A 23,309-nucleotide genomic window follows, 5' to 3' on the forward strand; every position below is an offset into this window, starting at 1 on the left:
TCTGTTCTATTTTCAATGTCAGTCTATCCTTTTCTGCACAATCTAGTATCTTCTAAATTATCTCTTCATCTTCTGATGTTTCTTCATCTTTCCAATATTGTATGAAGATAAAATATTTTATATAAAAGTTCTTTCTAAGAAGTTGCCATTGTTAATCTATAGTTCCTTTCCCATAAATTTTGCCATTTCTCTCATTCTATGTTATAGCTAAAGTTTTTTCTCATTGTACCATTGTCTCTTTTATTTGTTCATCCTCCATTTTTAAATTTAGCAAAAAGTTATATACCTTCTTTATTAATTTTTCATCAGAGTTCAACAGTCTTATCAAAAGGTGTTTGTCCCTTATAAAAGCTATACTTTTTCATATCTGTATCATATCTAGATTGCATTTGCCACCATGATAGTATAATGTCCTGTTCTTCAAGCTCTTGCTTCGATTTTAATTTCCGTTCAGTATCCAAAATGTCTTTATATGTCACTATTTTTGTAAAGTTCACCAGATTTGGGTATGTAAAGGCTTCCATCGTTGAGATCCATTCTGGAATTTTCAAGTATATTTTACATTTTACTTTTTCCTATATCGATATTAGTGAGTTTCTTATATAGTGATTTTGAAAGTATCTGGGTTATATTCTTCTCACACCATAGGAAGGCATGCCATCCTAATTCCAAATCATGTCCTTCTAAGTATAACAGTCTTTTGCATCTGAGGGTTATCCATTCTTTTAACCATGCTTGATCACACATGCTTGATAATCTGGTAGTCCAAACCCTCCATTTTTTCAGATTCTTGTAGCTTTTTCAATTTTATTTTTGCTTTTTTTTCCTTGCCAAATAAATTTTAGTGTCAATTTGTTCAAATCATCAAAGAATTTCTTTTCAATTTTTATAGGTATTGTTTGGAACAGGGAAAGGAATTTTGGTAGAATATTCATTTTTATTGTAAAAATCCTTCCTAACATAAAGGTAGGTTTTTCCATTTTTCCAAATCTAATTTTATTTGCTTAAGTAGTTTTATATATAATTGCTTTCTTTTATCCTTGCACATCTTGCTGCTAAGTATATTCCCAAATATTTAACTTTCTTAACTATTTGAAAGTCTACCTTTTCTGACATATTTTCTTTTTGTTTTTGTATAAGGGTTAACTATAACTTTAGTTTTTCTCTCTGTTTATTTTCAGTCCTTCTCCAAACTCCTCTATTTCTGTTAATAGTTTCGGAATTATGTCTAATGGTTCTTCTACAATAAATATCAAATCATCTGCAAACACTTGTAGTTTATATTTTTCCTCTCTTCCCTTGATTTCTGAATTTTGTCTGATATTCCTGTTCAAAACTTCCAAAGTCAATATAAGATAGTGGGCATTCTTGTCTTGTTCCTTTTTTTAAATATTAAAGCTGTCTGTATTGTCCAAATTGGTATAGGGTCTCCTGCTTGATCAGAGGGTTGAACTAAATGGCCTACAAGGTCCCTTCCAACTCTATTATTCTGTTCTGTCTAGCATGACCTGTTTTAACAAACCCATGTTTGCTTCTGATAATCACCTTGCTTGTTTCTAGATGCTCATAAATACACTGCTTGATATTCTTTTCCAGGATATTTCCAAATATTGATGTCAGGCTGGTTGGTCTCTGGTTTCCTAGATCTGCTTTACCCTCTTTTTTTGGAAGACAGGGGACTACATTAGTTCTTTTCCAGTCTTTTGGTAGTACCTCCATGCCTCTAATTAAGTCTCTAGGACTAGTGTAGGGAAAAGGAGATTTTCATTTTGTTTTCAATTCCTCCTTTCCACTTTTTTTATAATTTGTTCTGAATAGATGATACAGGTGTGGTGCTGAAAAGGAAGTCTGTTGAAACCATTTCCTTCATTAATTTCTGTTGCAAATGTTACCCATTCATCTCCAGATTTCAGATTACTACAATAATTAAGCGTAATACATACCTGTGCTTCAGGAGGACCTCCTTCATCTCTAATTAACAATAGATAACTCTGTCCATCAATTACTATCTCTTTCTTGAATCTTCCACCTGTCATAGAAAACAATCGATTAGAGAAATCAAGGTTTTACCTGAAATAAAAATTGCTCTGAGTGCTTGAAAAATGCTATAGTAATTAAAATTTTAAGGTTTCTAGTGAATGCTATAAAAAAGACAAAGTAGAAAAATCATATATACTTTTGTAGGTCAACCTACTTCCTATTTTTGTCTTAACTACTTGACAAAAATTAACTTTACATTTGGATCCAAATATTTGATAAATGGTAAAAATTAGTTTAAAGCAATAGCTTCTAATTTTATTTTTAAAAGTCTAATTTTATAAAGCAAAATATGCATTATAGAAATGGTTTCTTCTCTTTTTTTTTCTGTCACCAGATCATTATAAAATTATAATGGGTCAAATCAGAGCTAATACAATGGAACTTAAATCCTACAAGCCCTTCAAGATTCATCTTTTGTCAGTAGAATGACAAGTAAACTTGAGGACTCAGAAGGCTTACGGCCAATTTTAATGCTCCATGAATTACAACTATTTCTGCAGAAAAACAAATGTGTTTCAGTAGATCATGCACTAAGCAGTTTCCTATTTAGTTTTTTGTGCTATTTGTTAATAATATTATAAACAATGTGAAAGCTTCAGCTAGTGAAGCATATGACAATTCAATTCATTAGTGATTATGTTTATAGTCCCAAATAATCAGTAAACTCAATACCTCAAAAAATACTTAAAATTAATAGAGTCTATGTTCAACAGGTAAGATCTGTCAAATAGCTCACTTATTCTCTTAATCCAATTAGAACAATATACGCTGTCCTTCACATATTGAAGTGGAGGGACATCAAATTAAATTCAGCTCACAAGTGGATTAGCCCATTTGACTTATTTAATCTCATTGTTTAATTTTGGGTTTAATTTTTGCCAAAATGAAAGAATTTCCATTCTTGGAAATCAATGCAGCTTGCATATTTTGAACACAGTGAGGGTTAAAGAGTGTCAATATAATGCTTTCATTGTGCTCTTGGACTGGGATAGGAATATCAGTTCTGTCTGGTTTGGCTTGGTGCCTCACAGGCCTCCTGCCATCAAAGGATGGGAGGGGGAAGGCTGGAGGGACAATAAAGCTGCGTGTGTATGTGATGGGAAATCAGAAGGGGGCAATGATAGGTGATAAAGATCAAAGTAGCTGGATCCAGTTTGTACTAGCATCCCAAGGTCAGGCTCCCTGATAAAAGAACTCTCATGGACTCCCGCTAGGTTGCAACAGACCTGGGGGTTTCCCTAGGTGCCTTTTCACTGAAGCGCACACTGGGCAACCAGTCATGAAATGTTCAATATCCTTTTTCATGCATATCCCCCAAAATTGCAGCTTCACCAAATGGAGTGTCTTCACACAGACAAAATGACTTGAAGTTCTGGTATCTTGACTTCATTGAAGAACTAGGGTCCACTTAAGAGGTTGACAGGGTTTGAGCTTGGAGCCCCATTTTGTCTTTAACAGGTTCATAATCAGCAATGCAATCTGGGCAAAAGCAAGGATGAATTCCCTATAGAAGTTTGCGAATCTGAGGAAGCTTTGCAGTTGCTTCCTTGTGCAGGGAGCCTTCCACCCCAGGACTGCGCATACTTTTTCTGGGTTCATTTCTACGTCTTCCTGGGAGATCCAATATTGCAAATTATTAGACATCTCTGCTGATGGTTGAAAAAAGTTCAGAGTTAGTAACCCAAAAATGAACTCTGTAATATTTGAACCATTCTATGGTCAATAGTTTTTGCGTAGTTCAAAGTCCAGGAAGCATTCCAAGGATCACTAGCTAGAAACAGGCCAGCTATCTGTTGTCTAAGTGAGAAAAAAGAAAACTTGCCTAAGTCAATTTTTAACATTAAAAGTAGGAAGAGAAGGGAGGGATAGAATTAGTTTAATGTAAGTTAAACTTCTATCATAATCTCCACACATGCTCAAAAGAGGCAGAGCTGATGTCGCGACGAAACAGTGTGGTTTTCACAGGGCTCTGTGAAATCTGCCAAATTCTGCCTTCCAGGAGGCCCTAAGGGGCCAAAGTCATCTCGGAGGGGTGATGAAGATAGAAGGGAAACTCTGTTGATCACAAGGAGACTGCAATCTCTTTTTATCTGGAGAAGCCTTTGAAACCAGCGGGAGAAAAAGATGGCCATTAAGACTAGACGGAGGCTGTGACAGCTCAACTGAAGAAGCAAAGAAGAGACAATTTAAGAACAGTATAGCTGAACTGGATGACATTTTTCCAACTTCTGTTGAGGAATTTACCCCTGAAACAACTTTTAGTGAAAGTCAAAGTCAAGAGAGGAGAAGGTGGAGTTTTCTCTCACTCCTCAAGGATAACAGCAATTAAAACGGTGAGCTGCTGGCAAATCCGGAAAAGAGAGAATTGCTTGAGAGAATAAACTTTAAAGCTAAAAGAAAACTGGACTGATTGCTTTAGCAACTTTAACTGAGATTAAAAAAATACTAGAATACATTCAAAATGAAACTGATCTTTGGAACTTTTTTTAAAAAAAGAATGAAAAGAAGATCTTGAAATAGAAACAGAGAAATAGAGTAAGGGTGACATCTACTGGTGAGGAAAGACACCAAGGAAGTGAAAGTGAAAAGTGAATTGACCTTGAAGGTCTACTGCTGATAAAATTGTTACTCTTACAAAGAACACCTGCAAATTGCTTACTTTGGACATTTGGAAACATTCTTATAACCAATATCTTGAAACTTTTTGAACACTGTAGCTCTCCGAACCTTAGTGGATTATAAATATGCTGAGCCGTTTGAAGCTGGAGAACAACATGGATTTATTCTGAGACTAAATGGATTCTTGGATTTGCAAGGCACTGCGGTTTACAAAACACTGGGGATTTGGTGGGCCTCTGGATTACAAATATTATTTGTCAAAAGAAGAAGAAACAGCAGCTGTTGTTAAAGAAACTCTTTGGATTAATTTACAGACTGACTCTGGATTATAATAGTAAAGAACTGTGAAGTTGGCTGGCAATTGGGAAAAAAGAAAATGACTTTTTGGTGAATTTCTTTGGATAATATCTTAAAAATGGGAAGAGGAGCTAGCTGGGGATTTTGGATTATTTTGTTATTATTTTGAATTATTGTTGTTTATCCTTTTTAAATTTACTAATAAGAGTTTAAAATGACAAGTACTCAAAATCTAACTAAAATTAGCGGGAAAATACATCTGGACCATCAGCATCCAGGGCCATCAAATCAAAGATCAATAAGATAGTCTGATTCAACAATTCAAATAGAGATGTAGTCAATGTTTCAATCGCTACAAGAGTCATTGGCAAGAAAGCATGAGATAAAGAATAAGATGGGAGAGATGAAGAAAAAAATACAAAAGATGGTTGAAAAAATAGAGAATTTTCAGCAGATAGTAGTCAAAAATGGACAAAAGATTAAGATAATAAAAGAGAAATTAGAAGCAGAGAAAAAGGTGGATGAGATGAACCAAAGACTGACCTAGTCAAAGAGTTAGAGGGAACAATAATTGCTTTAGAAATGGAGAAGGCTGAATATTTCCTGAGATTCCAGAATATGGATGAAGAAAAGGGGGGAAATCTTGCTGATATTGTTGGCAGATGCCTTGGAAATAAGCATAATTATTAATTATGTCTGCAAAATATAGCCAGAAATGAATTTACTCCTGCTATGTGCTTTATGAGTACTTTGAATAGAAAGGGGGAAAGCAAATAGAATGCTGTTTTGCACTCTTCATGGGAATCCACAGGCATCTGTTGTTTTTAAACCTGAGCATCACTCAGGCAGCCTATGGTGAAGATATAAAGCAGGGCATCAGCAGCAGCAGCAGCATACTGATGACATCTCCGCTGGATGACCTCACCCAGGGGCTTCATATAGGTGTTAAATAGAAGAGTAAACAATACAGAGCCCTGAGGCACCTGGCAAAGGAGAAGCTGCTAGCTGGATCTCCTTCCTCCATGAACACTAACTGGAACGAACCTGGAGGAAGAAAGAAAACCAACAAAACACCATACTGTCCACCCCCAAATCCCAGAGCCCTGTCCTAATATATAATTTAATTTAAAACATTTATATAGCCCCCCCCCATCTTATAACCAACAATGGGCAGTTCCCAATTATTATGGCTTGTCACAGAGTCAGCCAGATGTTTAAACTGGATTTGGCATTTACTCATCCAGTCCTTCCCAAGGACCTGGGAAAGGCAGATGTGGATGTCTGAGGATATTAAAGGTATCGACACAGGATGTAAGCTGGTCCAGGTAAAGCTATCTTTTTCAATTGATTGGTGAATAATTTGTCAATGCCAATTGTGTTCAAGTGGTGCTCCAGTTGTTTTGGAATTGCACCTAAGGCGCCTACTATTATTGGTATTATCTTTGTGTTCCTTTGCCACAGTCATTCTATCTCTAATCGCATTTTGTATTTTGTTATCTTCTCCATTCCTCCTCTTCTATTCTGCTATTCCAGGTACTGCCACATCCATTATCGAAACTTTTTTGTCTTTCTTATTGACAATTGTTAAGTCTGGCAAGCTTCTTCATTTTCTATGAATTTCTCTATTTTATGTTTAAACAGTTCTTGCTTGCAGGCAAATGGTATTTCTTGTCAATTTTTCCATGCACCATTGTTGTTCCTTTGTCATGCTGTTGTTTGTAATCAGTCTATGTGACCTTGTAGCAGCTAAGTGGCCCACTGTTTCTTCAGCTTCTTTGCAGAGGCAGCATTTGCTATCTATTATTGCTTTCTCAATTCTGGCTTTGTATGCATTTATTCTTAAGACTTGGTCATGTGCACGCAGAATTAGGCCACATGTCTCTTTCTTCATTTTTTCTCTTCTTAACCATTGCCAGGTCTTATTCTTTGTTTTCCTGTTCCTGTTTTTACTGGCCAGGCAATGCTTTGTCTTTCCATGTCTCCTTTCTGTCCATCTTGTAGACCTGTTGTTATTGTTGTTATGGTTCGTTGCACAGTCATCCAGTCAAACTGGATTTGGCATTTTTGTCTATCTACTGAGTCCTTTCCAAGAACCTGGGATAAGGCAGATCTGAATGTTTGATGCTGTTACAGATATTGTCACAGGTTGATGATATGATGGTGATTTAAATTTGTTTGTCACCATCCTTCCAAAGATTACTCTTCCCAATCAATAGTAAAAACATAAAAACATAATAAAACTAAGTACATTAAATATTAAAAACACTAACATCTGGCTCTAAGCAAGATAGTCTCTTATCTCAGCATTTGGGAGAAAAAGCCAGGTCTCAAAACTTTATTGAAAGGATAGGAAGATAGAGGCCAGATGAACTTCAAAGTGCTCCACAGGGCAGGGCCTGCCACAAAAAAGGAATACTTTCTAGCTCCTATCAGATTACAATATTTAGGGGAAGGAATTAGGAGCATGCCCACCCCATCTAACTAGTAGGACAGGTAGATGTGCTCAGGGAAAGGTGTTTCTGAAGATAATCTGGCCCTATGGCCTATAGGGTTTTAAAGGTAATGACTTTTAAACCTAGAAAGAAATAGGCCAGTCAGCTCATGCAAAAGATGTTACTGCAGATGACCAAGTTGAGTCCAAAGGCAGAATAAACACATCGTCAGGTTGGAATTGCTATGACCTCATAAAAGACCTAAATCCAGTCCCCTTGAAGTCTTTTCACTTTTATCTGGCACCAATTTACCTTGATCATTAACAGATCAGATTTTTGTGTATAGGTAGCATGACATAAACTCATAGGGCTTTTGAACTCTATCCTGCCTCCTGATTTCTTATGCCTGGGAGTTACATGGGCACATCCCAATACTGAGTGTGCTGCTGCATTCTGTACCAGTTGAAGTTTCCAGGTGGTCTTTAAGGACAGCCCCATGAAGAGGGCATTGCAGTAATCCAAACTGGAGGTGACAAGGCATGAGTGACTGTGAACAAGGCTTCACAGTGCAGGAATGGGCACAATTGGCACACTTGACAAATCTGTGCAAAGCCCCCCCACCCCCCAGCCACAGCTGTCATCTGCTCCTCAGGCAGAAGCTTGAATCCAGGATGACCCCCAAATTATGCACCAATTCAAGTACCACCGCATCCAGAGTTGAAATTGAAATAGCATTTGGGTTGGGGAGGACAACAAAAACCTTTATCTCCTCCACCTTGTTAGAGTTGAGCTTAAATTAGATTTTTCCCATACAGCTTCCAGGCACTTGGCCAGCATTGCCATAGCATCACGTTTTGCTACAGATGGATATATATAATTGGGTATCATCAGATACCAAATCCCATGCCATTGGATGACCTCCCCTAGTAATTTCATGTAGATGCCATATTACTATTCATATTCATATTATCTTCTGCCTTGAAGAAGTATTTTGCAAACTAAATTGGGCAAAAGATGGAGCAAAAATCAATGGTGCCTATTTAAATCACTTAAGATTTTCAGATGATGTTGTTCTCTTCTCATAAGACCCAGAAGAGTTACAAAGACACATACAAGAACTGCACAAAGCAGGAGAACCATTTGAGGAGAACCAAAAGAGCCAGGTCATGTTTAATAAATTCAACAAAGAAAGAAAACAAATTATATGTGGAGAAGAACTAGACATAGTAGACCACTACATAGAACTTGGTCAACAGATATCAATGGAAAGTGATACAATAAAGGAAATTGAACGGCATGTTAAATGTGGTTGGAACAACCTCCCCCTATGCCCAAGGATAAAAATTTGCAATCAGTGTATGCTACCTGTTCTAACATATGCCAGTGAAACATGGACACTAACCTCACAATTGATACAAAAGCTACGAGTGGTACAAAGAGCCATGGAATGATACATGCTCAGTATCACATGCTCGGTATCATAATACAAGGTAGAAAGACATGTACTTGGATTAGAGAACAAACAAAAGTTTACATATGGTATCATCAAGAGAGTAAAGAATTGAAATGGAAATGGCTGGTCATATAGGAAGAAGAAATGATGTCAGGTGGACCAAGGCATAGAATGGATTCCACTCAATAAAAAACGTCCACAAAAGAGACCTAAAACGAGATGGATCGATGACATCACCAAGTATTGTGAGTCCAACTGACAAAAGCTCAAGACCATATGGGTTGGAAACATGCAGAAGAGGCCTTCATCCTCCAGTGGATAGACAAAGACTAGGATGAATGATGATTTACACATCTTAAAATTTCTCTAACCATTTCCCCATCTTTAGAGTAAAGATAGCAACAGCAATAGCAATAGTACTTAGGCTTATATACCACCCCATAGTACCTTACAGCACTCTCTGGGCAGTTTATCCTGTCAGCATATTGCCCCCAGAAATCTGGGCCTTCATACATATACCCACACATACTTCAAGTAGCCTCTGGCTGCAAATAGCCCAGCCCAAACCTGTGTACACCAAGGCTGCACAGCAATAAATCCAGCAGGACAAAGCAAGGAGTTCAGGAAGCAAAGGATCCAGGTAATTAGTCCAGAAAGAATGCAAGGATGTTGGAAAGTTCAACATTGGCACTCAACATTTCAGGAACTCGGCATTTATTCCCAACAAATGCCCCTCCCCACAGCATCTCCTTAAGCCTCATTCCCTAGGTGTGTCTTGTGAAGTTGGGCAGGGCACTCTTCTCCTGAGTAGCCTGCTCAGTCTGCACTGTTTTTGCCTTCTCTCCACTCCCTGTGCTCTTGGATCAGGAGGGGATGGTCCTTGCTCATCGCCTGAGCTCGGTCTCTCATGTTCATCCTGCCCCTGTTCCTGTCTACAAGCTCTTCTAATCCTGAAATGCCCTGGCCTGACTTGCCCTTCCCTTCCCCATTTTCCTCCGAGACCAATGAAGCTGTCCCCCAATCTCTTGTCAGCTCAGGTTCCAGCTTGTCTTCCCCAACACATCCTCAGTTTTCCTGCCTGGGCAGGGGGTCTGACTAGAAGACCTCCCAAGTCCCTTTCAACTCTGTTATTCTATTATTCCTGAGCTAAATAGCTAAAACCCTCACTGGGACCCTATCTATTTTGCTCCCTCTGGACTAATGAGTTAAAGAGCTGACTCTAGACATTCATTTTAATAGGATTTTTAGAAACCTGCAGTTGAAAGTTCTTCAAGTCTCCTTACCTTGAAGACCCAATTTCATTTGGAATTTAATCCTAAATTTATTGCCCTTTTAGCGTTTTTCTTGATATTTCTCCAAAATGCACCTCCAAAAAGCTGTATCTTCTCTGTCCCTGTCTCTGTCTCTGTTTCTCTCACATACACAATTTAAGCGAATTCCCTTATCTTGGAGACTTTAGAATCATAGGCTAGAAGGTACCTTGGAAGTCTTATAGTTCAACCTTCTGCTTAAGGCAGAAGACCTCATACATACTTGCGGGTTCACAGACATCCCGGCTTTGATGCGAGAGCTCCTTTTATCTCTAGGTAACATAACTGCAGAATGGCAACTATATCATATCTGCCTTCATATTTACACTGTTTGTTCCCTAAACTTTGAACGTTAGTGTATAGACGTTTAAGTCCTTTATGAGTCTTGGATATGTTTCTTATATCTTCTACTTTGTAATTGGGATTTCCATCCTTTCCATCATTCTCTATTTCAGTATATTTTTTCTTTTTTATTTCTTCTTTCTCTTTACTTCCTTCCTGCTTATGTGATTGGTCATCGAGTAGTTTTTGCTTGGAATTAGCTTCTATAGGTTTTGAAGATTGCCCTCCTCCCTCAATTTTAGTTTAAAGCCCTTTTGATAAGATGAGCCAGTTGTTTTCTGAATATATTGCTTCCAGTTCTTGTGAGGTGCATTCCATCCCCTGCCAGTAGCCCTTCAACTAGGTAATGAAGACCATGGTCTAGGAAGCCAAAGTTCTTTTGCGACACTAGTTTTAAGCCATGGTTTCTTATGTGTGTGTGTGTATGTGTGTGTGTGGTGCATTATATTATATATTAGTCATTAGTTGATATCTTAAAAGCCACGTTGCCCACTATGCATGAGGTACTAAATGCTAGGGAAAGTCAAAAGGGCAAACAGTTTGAAAGAGAGCCCCCCAGCAAGAGTTTAGAGTGGGAAATAAGGTGTATTCATCCACCAAATACCTAAACCTAAGGCAACTTTGCAAAAAGTTAAGTCCCAAATACATAGCGCCTCTCCAAATAATCTGTCATGCCCCCATCAGAGCCTGAATCTGCAGAGGACAATGAGCTAGAACAGGAGCTGATGGAGATCAAGGAGGCAGCTTTGTTGACTTTGGAGGAAAATGGGGAAGAGCAGACCCAGTCAGGCCAGGGATTTTCAGGACCGGGACAGCTTGTAAGCAAGGAGGAAGTGGAGCAGGATGACCAAGAGAGGCTAAGCAGTGAACATGAGAGGTAGAGCTCAGGCAATGAGCAACAACCACCCCCTCCTGAAGGCAAAAACAGTGCAGAGTGAGCCAACTACTCACCCCTCTTTACAAGGCACACCTGGGGACTGAGACTTAAGGAGATGCTGTGGAGCGGGGCATTTGTTGGGAACAAATGCTGAATTCCTGGAGTGTTGAGTGCCGACATTTGAACTTTCCTGGATTCCTTGCATTCTTTCAGGATTTCGGGATTACTTGCCGTTCTCTCTTGCTTCCTGGATTTTTTGCCCTGATGGATTTCTTGCTGTACAGCCATAGTGTTCACAGCGTTGGGTTGGACTATTTGCAGCCAGAGGCTCTTTGAGGTGTGTGCGTGTGTCATCACTTTACTCTGGGACTTGCCAGAAATGTGGGAGCGTTTGGGGAATTTTGGAGAAATAAAGGGGCGGTTTGAACTGCCAGCTGCCTGTGTTACCTCTGTGTTACCCCAAGTCATCACATCATCCGGATCAGGGGTGGGATTCAAACCGGTGTTACTACCGGTTCGGTGACTACGTTTTGCGCGCGCGTGTGTAAAAACCCTTAAGCTGTGCCGCCCGAACAGCTGAAAAACACTGCGCGCAGGTGTGCAGCATTTGAAAAGCCTCTTTTTTTCCTGCTTTTTCAACCTCAGCTGTGCTGGGCAAAGCAGCTGAAGTTGAAAAAGCAGGAAATAAAGGATAGGTAAGAGTCCGGGCGGGCAGGTGGGCCAAACAGCTGCAAACACAGAACTGGTTGGGTGTCTGCTGCTCTTCAGAGCTACCAGTTCTATAGAGCAGGCAGAACCAGTAGCACCCCACCCCTGATCCAGATCATAAATAAATCCAGTGATAGTGGAGTTGAAGTTGCCAAGAAGTTCATTCGGTATTTCATTGCAGCCTTTTAAAACCTTTTTAGGGTTCTGGTTTGAGGCTAGTCAAAGAACCATCTCCTCCCCCCATCCTAGTAAAGGAAGAGGAGCATTACGAGATTGAAAAGATTCTTGATTCCAGATATTGCAAGGAAAAATTATAATAGTACAGTGGAAAGGCTACTTTTTAAAAGATGCTGAATGGCTGGCTGCCTCAGATGTTAATTAAGAAGTTTCACATTGAGTATCCTCAATGGCCCCAATAGGGAAGGCAGCAGCAATTGGTTTGTAAATAATAATGTGTATATATGTTTACTCCTATTCCAGGTTTACCCTTCTTCTGGAAGGTCAGCATGTCAAGACTGATTCACCCTTTCACCTACATTTTCCCCTTCGCTCACAGCTTGACAAAAAAGAAAGGCAATGGAGGAATGGATTGCAAAGATGGGGGGATGATATCTAAGCAACTGAGGTGTCTCTGGAAGTTTCCAAGGACATGGAGCATGGCTAGTTGTTTTCTCAAACAACATTAACAGAAGCGATTGGTGGACTGGACAGTTGACAGCTTAAACTATTGGCATAATGGGATGGCTTTTAATTTTAACATTGAATACAAATTTTGCAGGTCACTGCCTGAGATAAAGGATTACTATTACTGCATATAAATCACCTATAATTGATCTGGATTGCAGGAGGATATAACTGTAATGCATGCATATATGAACAAATAAATGTCTCAATTGTTGATTTACTATCCAACATTTAACTCCATATTCACAAAATTCATAATTCAAGACTATTCACTTCATCATATCCTTTCAAGATATGAAACATAGAAAACATACTTTCTCAAATCCACATAGAGTAAATCTGTTAAATGGAAACAATTGTATTATTGTTATGGTAAAGAATATATATCTTTTTTTCTATGTCCTGCTTCAGCCAAAACAATTGCCTTCAATTTGAGAAACATTATTGCTTCAGTAAACAGCTTTGCACTGTCGCAATAACTTACAGAATAACTTCCAGTGCAAATGAAACATCATTCTTTGCAATTATGGTGGTGCAAAGCTCTTTCCCCCCACATTTCCTTCCCCCTACATTTCCTTAACACAGAACATTCAAAACCAAATTTATGTTCTTTTTTTTAAAAAAAAATTTTATTTGGGTTTTCACAAAAAAACCATAATACAAATAAAACATCTTTTTTGAAAATAGCATGGTCCTGGGTTACACTTCTTCATACAGACACAAACTCAATTTCATGCTCATTTTTGTGTTCTATTCCATATCTTATTACTGTTTTACATTTTCTACGTAATTTTTCCCCCCTTTTAATTTTCTCAACTTTATTTTGATTATCTCATCTCAATTCAAATCATTATATTTATACTTTTGTCTGTCCTGTTTCAATTTCATATTATTTTTTCTCATTAAACAAATTTTCTCCTGTAGTTACTAATTGGAGCATGACACCTTTATATCTTTTAATTTTATCCGTTCAACTCTTATTTAAGCTTCAATGTATACCTTGTAAGATTATAACGTTCAATATAATACATAACTTCCAATCGAATTCTGCTTGGTACATTCTTAAAATACACACTATATTCTTAAAAAAATATTATATATATGTATGTATGTATGTATGTATGTGTATATGTATATGTATATGTATGTAAATAAAACACTCATTCCATTCCAATTCAATTCTATCATTAATATTCATTAACATCTTAACATCGTTAACATTTCTTTTCAATTAAATATCATACTTCCTTGGGAACACTTATAAACTTTCCATAATTAATTTTTTTTCCCATATTTCTCTTCACTTATAATTTATAAATCATTAATAATTGAAATGTTCCCATCCTTTCCTAATTTAGTTCTCTCATGCACTTTATTTCAATTGTTTATTAACAAGAATTCCACTAGATTACAATAAATATTTTATCCATCACTTTAAGCATATTTTCAAAGATTATTTGTATTTGTAATATAACAATACTATCTTATGTACCTTTGCAGAATCCCTTTTACAATTAAGTTTTCACCCATTATCTCTAAACAGGCTTATACTTTCAATTCTTATACCTTTGTCCTGTTTCTCTATATCTTGTTTCTGTCCTTTATAACTTCTTTTCCTTTCCTTCTTCCCTCTCTTCTTCTCCCTCCCCTTTTTACCCCCTTGTCTCTCTACTTCTAATTCTCTCTTCTGTAATCCCCTCTTCTGTTGCTTTCTAATATTATACTTATTTTTTAAACTATTCTTCTTTTTTTGGTTGTTTTTTCAAATTTTAAACTTTTCATTCTCTTCATTTCACTCCCCCACATAAAATTACTTGATCATTAAAGCTGGCTTCTTCTTTGTCCCAATCTTCTTGTTCTGCAAGCGTTTCTTGTTGTTTCTCATAGTTCCAGATCTCCATTTCTAAGAGTTGAAATACGAAGCCAAAAGAACCTCTCCCTTCTTATGCATCTTCTTTGTACTTTTTAAGTTCCATTTTCAGTTCTTCTAAAAGTGGTGCCATTTTAAACACTTTTAAACAACCATTTAGTCATTTAAATGCAGTAACCAAAAATCCAGAGATCACCAAGTAATCCAAATAATCCCAAGCTGTTTCTTCTTGCTTCTTTTTTCAACTTTCTCTTCCTGAGGTTCTACTATTTTGTTGCCAAGTTTCAGTTAAAATGTATCTTTTAGGAATCTTGTTGAGGTTTTAGTTCCAGGCAGTCTCCTCCATTTTTCCAGATCCTGCCCTTTTATTCTTTTTCTCTCTTTTCCTGCTTTTCAAAGCTTTTAAGTATCCAGAAATCTTTATTATCCTTTGACATTTTATTTTCAGCTTAAATGCCTGTTGATGTCAAAGTGGATTTTTTTTCAATTTCTTGCTTAAGTCTCTTAGCTATCAGTATATGGAAGGGAAGAGAAAAAACCAAAACCAAATCCTTTCCCCTCCCTCTCTCCTTCACTACTTCAAAATCTTCTTTGGGAACAATGTTGTTTTTTTTTATAGTTTAAATTCCAGGGTACTTTGCGTTGTTGCTTTTGCAGTTTAACCCGGTCAACAAAGACTTTCTCTTCTTATTTTCCTCCTGCACATTCTTTTCCGGTCAAGCTCTTCTTTGAGGTGGTCATTTCTGACCACCGCTGCAACCGCTTTTGGGAAAGGGAGTGATGGCCAGCTGAGGAGGAGAGATGCAGCTCTCCTCAACCCTGCTGGCAGTCTCCCCCCTCTCTTCACCACCTCTACAGGGTGGCTTAGCCCCGAAGCCAGTTGGCTCAGGGTGCTCCGCTGGCAAGCACGGATCAAAACCGCGCATGATCGTGGTTTCGGTCTGTCAGCAAAGAAACTCAAACCGGAAGTCCAACCAAATTGATATGTTCTAACTAGTTATACTACATCACTATCAATCATTTCCTCACTTTTCACCGTGTACCTGATAACGTAAGGATCTGAAGGCTTACAACGATTATCTGTCATGTGAAATATTTAGGTGTTATTTGTATATTTCTAACATATTTCTAACACAGAAGTATTTCCAAATAGATATAAAGATCAATTTTGTCAGGGATTATACTATAGAAAATTGCAGGCTGCATAATATAAGTCTGGAATCAATTTTACCAATTTTATTCAGCCTACAACAGGGATGTCAAACGTGCATCGCTACAGCAGCATCACGGGACGTATCAGGACTTTTTCCCCCTTCACTAAACTGGGCGGGGCCAGCACGTGATGCATCCAGCCCACAGGCCACAAATTTGACATCCCTGGCCTACAATATAGCTTTATGTACAGATGGTCCTCATATTATGATCCCTCACTCACTCAGCGACTATTCAAATTTGTGACAATATTGAATAAGTAGTACTCTTAATCAGTTCTTGGAGTTCTAGCTGCTGCAATGTCCCTGCAGTGATATGACAGCAATCCAGGCACTCAGCATTCAGTTTGTGATTACACTGCAGTCTCACATGATCACCTTTGCAAACTTCCCACTGGTAAAGTCAATGGGGAAGCCAGCAGCAGATGCAAATGACAACCATATGACGTTCTTGCTTAACAAATGGCAGTGATTTGTTTAATGATGACAACCAACGGTGTGGGAATACTAAGGTAATGTTGTCATGTTAGTTATGCTTTAAGTAGCATCACTTAGCTAAGGCAATTGGTTCCAATTTTTAACAGAGGACTACCTATATTGGTTGACCTAGTCTCAGTTTTTTTGTGGTAAATTTTATTTGTATTTCATTTTCTTCCATGTACAACTGTTCTAATAATATGTAATACATCAACAAAATTATTTCAAACATGTGTGAACTGCTTCGGGAACAGCAACCTTAAACAGCAGAAGCTACTGATAAACATTAAATTTTATTCAACATTTGTATTCTTCTCCCATCCCACTGATTTCATTCTCAAGAGATTTCATGATTAGACAGAATAAAACATTGCCTCTAAATTAAAATGAAATGCTATTGGTTGCTATCCCAAATATTGTTAGCAAACTAACTAAAAGAGCACTCTAAAAATGGTAATTTCAACAAATGTTGCTACAGACACATGATCTACGCATAACTACAGTATTGTTAGGAGATCTACAGTATGTGACAACAGTGAAATGTATTCTTGACTTAAAATTAAATGGAAAACAAAATGGCACACAAAGGGAAATAATTAAAAGTTTTGCTTCCTGTCTTCAAAACAAGAGCTGCTATGAAGAGGACATATAGTTACCTGCATCCATATCTGCAAAGAATGGAACAGCCAGTAAGGAAAAAAAGGAACCAGAAATTCAGTGTCTCAGGTGGATTTAAAGGTTCAGAAGAGAACAAATACAAATAATCAAGATGTTAATTTTAATTATTGTCACCTGAAATAAATGTTATTATGGTTCTTACTCCAACCTATATTCGTTAACTGAAAAAAATTCAATTATACATCTGTATATCTAAAAGTTTAGAATCAGAAGCCTAACTGGAAATCCTAATGTAACTAAGAGAAGGGGCTACATGCAAATATATTTTTGAATGTTTCATAATGTCAAATATTAGGGAATATATATAACATTATAGTGCTTATATTTTGCAATATAATTATAAATGGTACTGATAAAATGACTAGAGGAAAATTCTGCATCAAAGAATTTACTGCTCACATGACTACAAATACATTTGCAAGTAAAATTAGACATGGGGTTTTGGCTGGAAGAATTTATAGGTATATATAGAGAGAGAGGTAGGCAAAAGTAATGTCTGAAGACATCAATGGATTTCTAGATATCTCTTATGGAACTTGCCAGATTTACTAATTCATCTGACGTTTTCTTAAAATTATTTCTATTAATGACTAATAAACAAATAAATATTGAAAAAAATAGTATCATATAGCAAAAACCTCAACCATCACTTCTATTTAAGGGAAAACTCCAAGCCCCATTTAAGCCGTCTTTTAGGCATTTTGGTGGCTGAAACTCAGTGCTTTATTTCTAAGTGTGCCTTCTATCCTGCAAACTGGACCTACCTACCATTTTATGGATAATCAAGCCCCACTCTCCAAAAACAGACTATTAGAGAGAAGCTCTCTGAGATGCTTTCAAAATTCTAAATGTTTTCACACTTCAAATCTGACCTTATATATCAAAATGCATTATATGAAACAAAGTGTATTATTAGTCTGATCTCTTTAAGAATACAAACAGATAATCATGGGAAATGCATGTTCAGTTTTTGTGGACGTATACAGGTAGCTCGGGACTTACAACCATAACTGAAACAAAATTTCTGTTGCTAAGTGAGATAAGTGAGTTTTGCCCCATCTTACAACTTTTTGCCAGAGTTATTAAATGAATTACTGCAGTTAAGTTAATAACACTGTCGTTAAGTGAATGTGGCTTCCCCATTGACTTTGTTTGCCAGAAGGTAGCAAAGGGTAGCAAAAAAATATGACCCTGGGACACTGCAACCATCATAACTGTGAGTCAGCTGCCAAGTGTCTGAATTTTGATCACGTGACCATGCAAATGGTCCTAAGTGTGAAAAACAGTCACTCTTCTCAATGCTGCTGTAAATTCAAATGGTCATTAAAGAAACTGTTGTAAGTCAAGGACTATCTGTATTTTGTATGGTAATATTTCATACAGGCAACCTCAATTTACGACCACAATTAAGCCCAAAATTTATGTTGCTAAGCAAAACAGTTGTTTTAGCCCATTTTATGACCCTCCTTGCCACAATAGGGATGCTACAACGGTCATAAGTGTAGGCTATAAAATAGGCTATATATCACTTTTTGAGGTGCACTTGGAATGGTCATTAAATGAATGGTTGTTACTAGAGGACTACCTATTTTTGGCTATTGTTAACACCCACTGTAAATGTTAAAACAAGGGTGAACAAACCAAAATCAACAGGTTAAATACAGTCTCCTAACAATTAAAGGCCACTGAAATTGCACTGCTCAGATTTAGCACCAAACTCGGGAAAAACAGAAGCATTATTTCATTCTTTGGGGGAAGGAGAGACTAAATAAAATAAAAACTATTAAACTAATTTAGCAACTAGTATTGAATAAAATTTAATAAAACAGTGTGTAGCATGGGTTTGAAACCTCTAAATGTCTTGAACCATCCTACCAAAGGGAATTCCTCAGAAGGGAATTCTTCAGAAGGGAATTAAAATCTTGATTCTGTTCATCTACATGAACTTGTTTTGTCTGGAAGCTTTGTCCATCCCTGGTTTAAGAACAGCATGCTTGTAAAGCTATCAGTCATTTTACCTTCTGGTGATTCCTCCTGGACATAGGTCCCAGTCAGATAACGATGTACAAGAGCAGATTTACCACTAGCTAAATTCCCCACAATTCCCTGCAGAGAAAAAATATGAGTTAGTTTTTATTCTTGAATGAATTTGCAAACAGAAGTAAATAGAAACTATCCACTGTGACATAACAATATTAAACTCCTAGATATTTATATCAATTTATGCCCAAAAGGTAAAAATAAAGAGCATCAGTTATAATCAAGTACAAATATCAAGTACTATACCAAGTACTTGTTGTATACCAAGATGTAGTCAGCTACAGACACTATCTAAATGCCTTTAGAATAGTGGTGTCTTTTCAAATATCCATATACAGATACTAGCTCCAAGAAAGTCCTCCACAGTTTAGTTTCCCTTCTCTAAATTTCAAGGCTACCACAACAGTCAGAATCTAAGACAACTTACAAATGCAAAAGCTCCCCCTAAGATAGAAGTGGGCAAATATTTGCAGCTGGAGGTCATATTTCAGTTTTTGAGAAAAACAAGCACCACACTGCAGTAAGGAAACTAGTAGAACAATGTGTACATGCATGTAAACAAGGCTAGGTTCTTCTATATATTCCTAAATTTAGGAGAAGAATTTGTTGGGGCAGAGTTCTTTGGATTTTAAACGTATTATAACAACTTTAGGGCTGAATAAAATCTGAATACTGAATTCACAGAGGAATAAATCATATTTTATTGGCTCCAGAAAGATTATAAACATTTATGTTATTTATTAATAGGAAGAGATTATGAAGACTAGAATTGAATGAGATACACGTTCTTAGATGCTATCTTGTATTCCTGTTCCTTTTTTGTCTTGCAAAATATTTAAAATGAAAAAAATAATTTTTAATTTTTCTTGAAATTCTATCCTTGCCTTTGAAATATCCATTCTAGCGTGTTCAGCAAATATTCCAGTCTAGTGTGACCTACCTCTGCTGAAGAACGATAATGAAGAATAACGATTTACCTAAAAGCTTACATTAAACAAAATTCATTCTACACTTAAATATATTTTGTATGAAACTACCACTATTCATTTCTATTTTTGTATGTTAATAATACTTATGTCTGAAATATTTTATTTATTCAAGTATAGCCCGAATCAACCCTCAAATTAATGAGTTCTCAAATCTATGGACACTTAATATATTTCATCCAACATTATTTGGCTTAATAGCATTCTTAAAGTGCTCTTCCATATAATAAATCCCCATTGACAACTAAGCTTTAATATTTCACATGGCCTATTGTTAAATTAAGCAAAATGTTCAAAAATAAAAACACTTTTTTGATAGAAAAATAAGGATATGCAGGGTAAACATTATCTGGATCAGGTTATCAAGCTAATCCTCCATTTTGGAAACTATTAGGAACTTATTTAAAATGGGAGGCTTACATCAACCTTTTTCTTCCCTCAAGCCAATCCAAATATTATTTGAAAGATGAACCACTCAGAATTAAGGATTGATCTAGAATTTGAAATTCTGATATGCACAATAATCTGAAAAGAACTCACAAAACCAGAAAACACACACACACACACACAATACTTCCAAATTTCAGTATTCTGTCAACATCATGAGGTAGATCTCCTCTACATTAGGCCTGAAATCTGCAAACAGCAAATAATAAGAGCACATAGCTAATAAATATTCTTTAAGACAAAATAAATATTTCCATAAGTATATTTGATTTAAAGGAAAATTTTTATTGCACATCTAAGGACATGGAATAGCTCAGCAAGTTTTCTCACAGCTCTCTCTCTATAAAAATGTTGAATAATATTTAAAGCCATTAAATAAATATTTAAAGCCATTAAATAAAATGTAAATGAAAAAATAAGTACACTCATTCAGAAATTACTTACCACTTTTAGTTCTGGCACTGATCGACTTAGTGTCCATTCCTGGCTATTTACAAAAGCATCTGTAAAATTGAACATTATATATTTTTATAAAATATTTTAACTGTTACTATCATTACTGTAACTATCTTAGTCTATGGATTGGAATGAAAAAAATGAGACGAGTTTTGTCGCCATGAAGAAGATTTCCTCACTTTTGCTTCAGCTCTCTGCCAAAATCTTTTTCTATTCTTGAGTCTATGAGATGAAGTATGAAACAGCTACAATGGTTAGAAGTACAGAATTTATAAGAGCAGCATATACAATTGAGAAGTTACTTATGCTCAAAAAAGACATATTTGATTCCAACTCTCTCTAAATTTCATGTAGATAAAGTATCCTTCCTATTTTGTGCTTCAACTTCACTATTAACAAAACAATTTGGAAACAGGTGATACTATAGATTATAAGTTTGTGCGTCTGTATAATATACAAACATATACAGTATCTGGCTTCACAGGACAATTTGCATTGAAATCCCCCTCTCAGGTGCTAAGAATTGCTGGGAAGTAGAAACCAGAAGTTTTCTGAAATATGCCAAGCTAGGTAACATATCTGCAGAATCATTAGCCTTCCAAGCACCTCAAATGCACAGAAACCAATGCAGATTATGCAGTGATCCATTTATTTTTATTTTATTTGTCAAACATGTACAAGATAACAAGTAAAGGTATGAACATAAACATGCACAAAGGAAGTAAATACAGATAAATGGGGACAGTGAGACAGGGATGGAAGGCATGCTGGTGCACTTATGCACACCCCCTTTAAGAACCTCTTTAAGAATGGGGTGAGGTCCACAGAAGACAGTTTGAGGTTGAACTGTGAGGGTTTGAGGCTGTAACAATGGGATCAGGTAGAGCATTCCAGGCGTTGACCACTCTGAAGTCGTATTTTCTGCAATCGAGTTTGAAGAGGTTTACCTTGAGTTTGTATCCATTGTTTGCCCGTGTATTATTGTGGTTGAAGCTGAAGAAGTCGTTGGCAGGCAAGACATTGTAGCTGTGCTCCACATCACACTGTGCGGGACAATTTTGTGCTATGCTTAGATCAGACCGCAGGTTGCACAGTTGCAGATTGTCCAAGCTCAAAATTTCAAGCCTGGAGGCATAGGGAATTCTATTGTGAATAGAGGAGTGCAGTAGAACTGCTATAATGAGTCACTGGCACTGAAACTAATAGAAAAGATAATTGCTAATAAAGTTTGAAATAAATCAGTGCTCATGCCTCTGACCAATTAATGTTGACAAGACTATTTTTATTATATTAATAAAATATAATTACATTAGATTCTAAATAAACATGTACGATTGTTTTATGGGCCTGTTGATGACTGATTTGTCTGAGTGCCAGGCTACCAGGAACTCTCTAGAAGTTTTTAGACTTGGCTTGGTCTATGATGCTCAGGCATGTCTCTGTTCAAAATCCAAGAAAGAAAACCCTCGACTCCATTGAGGTAGAGAAGAGGTACTTTGAGCTTGAAATGAAAGGAAAGCAAGATCTATCCAAAAGGTGTGACAGTTACATATTGAAAGTTTCCCCAAATCCCTCCCCCCAGGGACCAAGCCTGAAAGTCCAATCCATGTCCGGCATAGTGTCATGTGCAGCACATCTTCAGGTTCTTTCATCCATTTGGAGTTCTAGGATGGTTGGCCTTGACTGGGTGGAAACAACTCCACTCAGCAGCGCTGTAATTCTTGAGAGCAGACCTCCCTTTTAGTTCACATGGGCCTTCATCATACCAGCTCACTTCCCTAACCCCAATACCACCACCCCCATTACTATGGCAGCTGATAGCAACCATGCTGGATATCCAGCTGACACACAGTTACCCAGTTGAAAATTATGATTAACTCTGTCTACTTGTTGTGAAATTAAGGAGCTGTCACATTAACTCTTCCGACTGCTAGTTGGTATTCATGGATGCACTCCACTAGTCTTCCTTTCTCCTACATAGTGGCTGTTGTAGCCCTGACACTGTACACTGTAGATAGTCTGTTTTCCTTCTGAGGCTGCTAGATCTATTGGATAACTTATGATGTTTTCGGGGTATTAGTTAGTTTGTGTGCTACATTGATGCCACGTCACCACAGAAGTATGTACACACCGTTTGCCATATTTACTGTAAACGTTAATCTAGTTTCAAGTTGCTTCAAACCTGGTCATCCAGCTTGTCCACCTCAGATCAGAGCCGCTTTGACAGGGACCCAAACAAATTGACCTTCTTGAACCAGGTATGGGCTCACATCGATGACTATGGCCCCGGCTATTCACCAACCAGGCTATGGTGCGAGTGGTAACTGCCTGCCTTGATGGGGAAGCGGTGAGGAGTGTGGCTGATAGGAGGAGCCCCTGCCA

The 23,309-nt window shown here is 37.1% G+C and overlaps 1 protein-coding gene across 4 annotated transcripts in view; it reads right to left on the minus strand.

Moving 5' to 3' along the window:
* Positions 1 to 23,309, minus strand: part of AGAP1 (ArfGAP with GTPase domain, ankyrin repeat and PH domain 1) — a 372,362-nt gene that overhangs the window by 331,419 nt on the left and 17,634 nt on the right. For 2 of the 4 annotated variants that reach the window (XM_087919565.1, XM_087919563.1), the window contains exons 2-5: positions 20,916 to 20,974; positions 19,017 to 19,104; positions 16,977 to 16,988; positions 1,944 to 2,029 (exon numbers count right to left, since the gene is read on the minus strand). In XM_087919565.1, the coding sequence (XP_087775691.1) occupies positions 1,944 to 2,029; positions 16,977 to 16,988; positions 19,017 to 19,104; positions 20,916 to 20,974 (245 nt within the window). The remainder of the gene's footprint in view (positions 1 to 1,943; positions 2,030 to 16,976; positions 16,989 to 19,016; positions 19,105 to 20,915; positions 20,975 to 23,309) is intronic. The other 2 variants (XM_026707846.2, XM_087919564.1) reach the window with 1 other exon arrangement.

The sequence above is a fragment of the Pseudonaja textilis genome, chromosome 1, assembly GCF_049901715.1.
Source record: "Pseudonaja textilis isolate UNSWEBS1 chromosome 1, rPseTex1.2, whole genome shotgun sequence".
Lineage (NCBI taxonomy): Eukaryota > Metazoa > Chordata > Lepidosauria > Squamata > Elapidae > Pseudonaja > Pseudonaja textilis.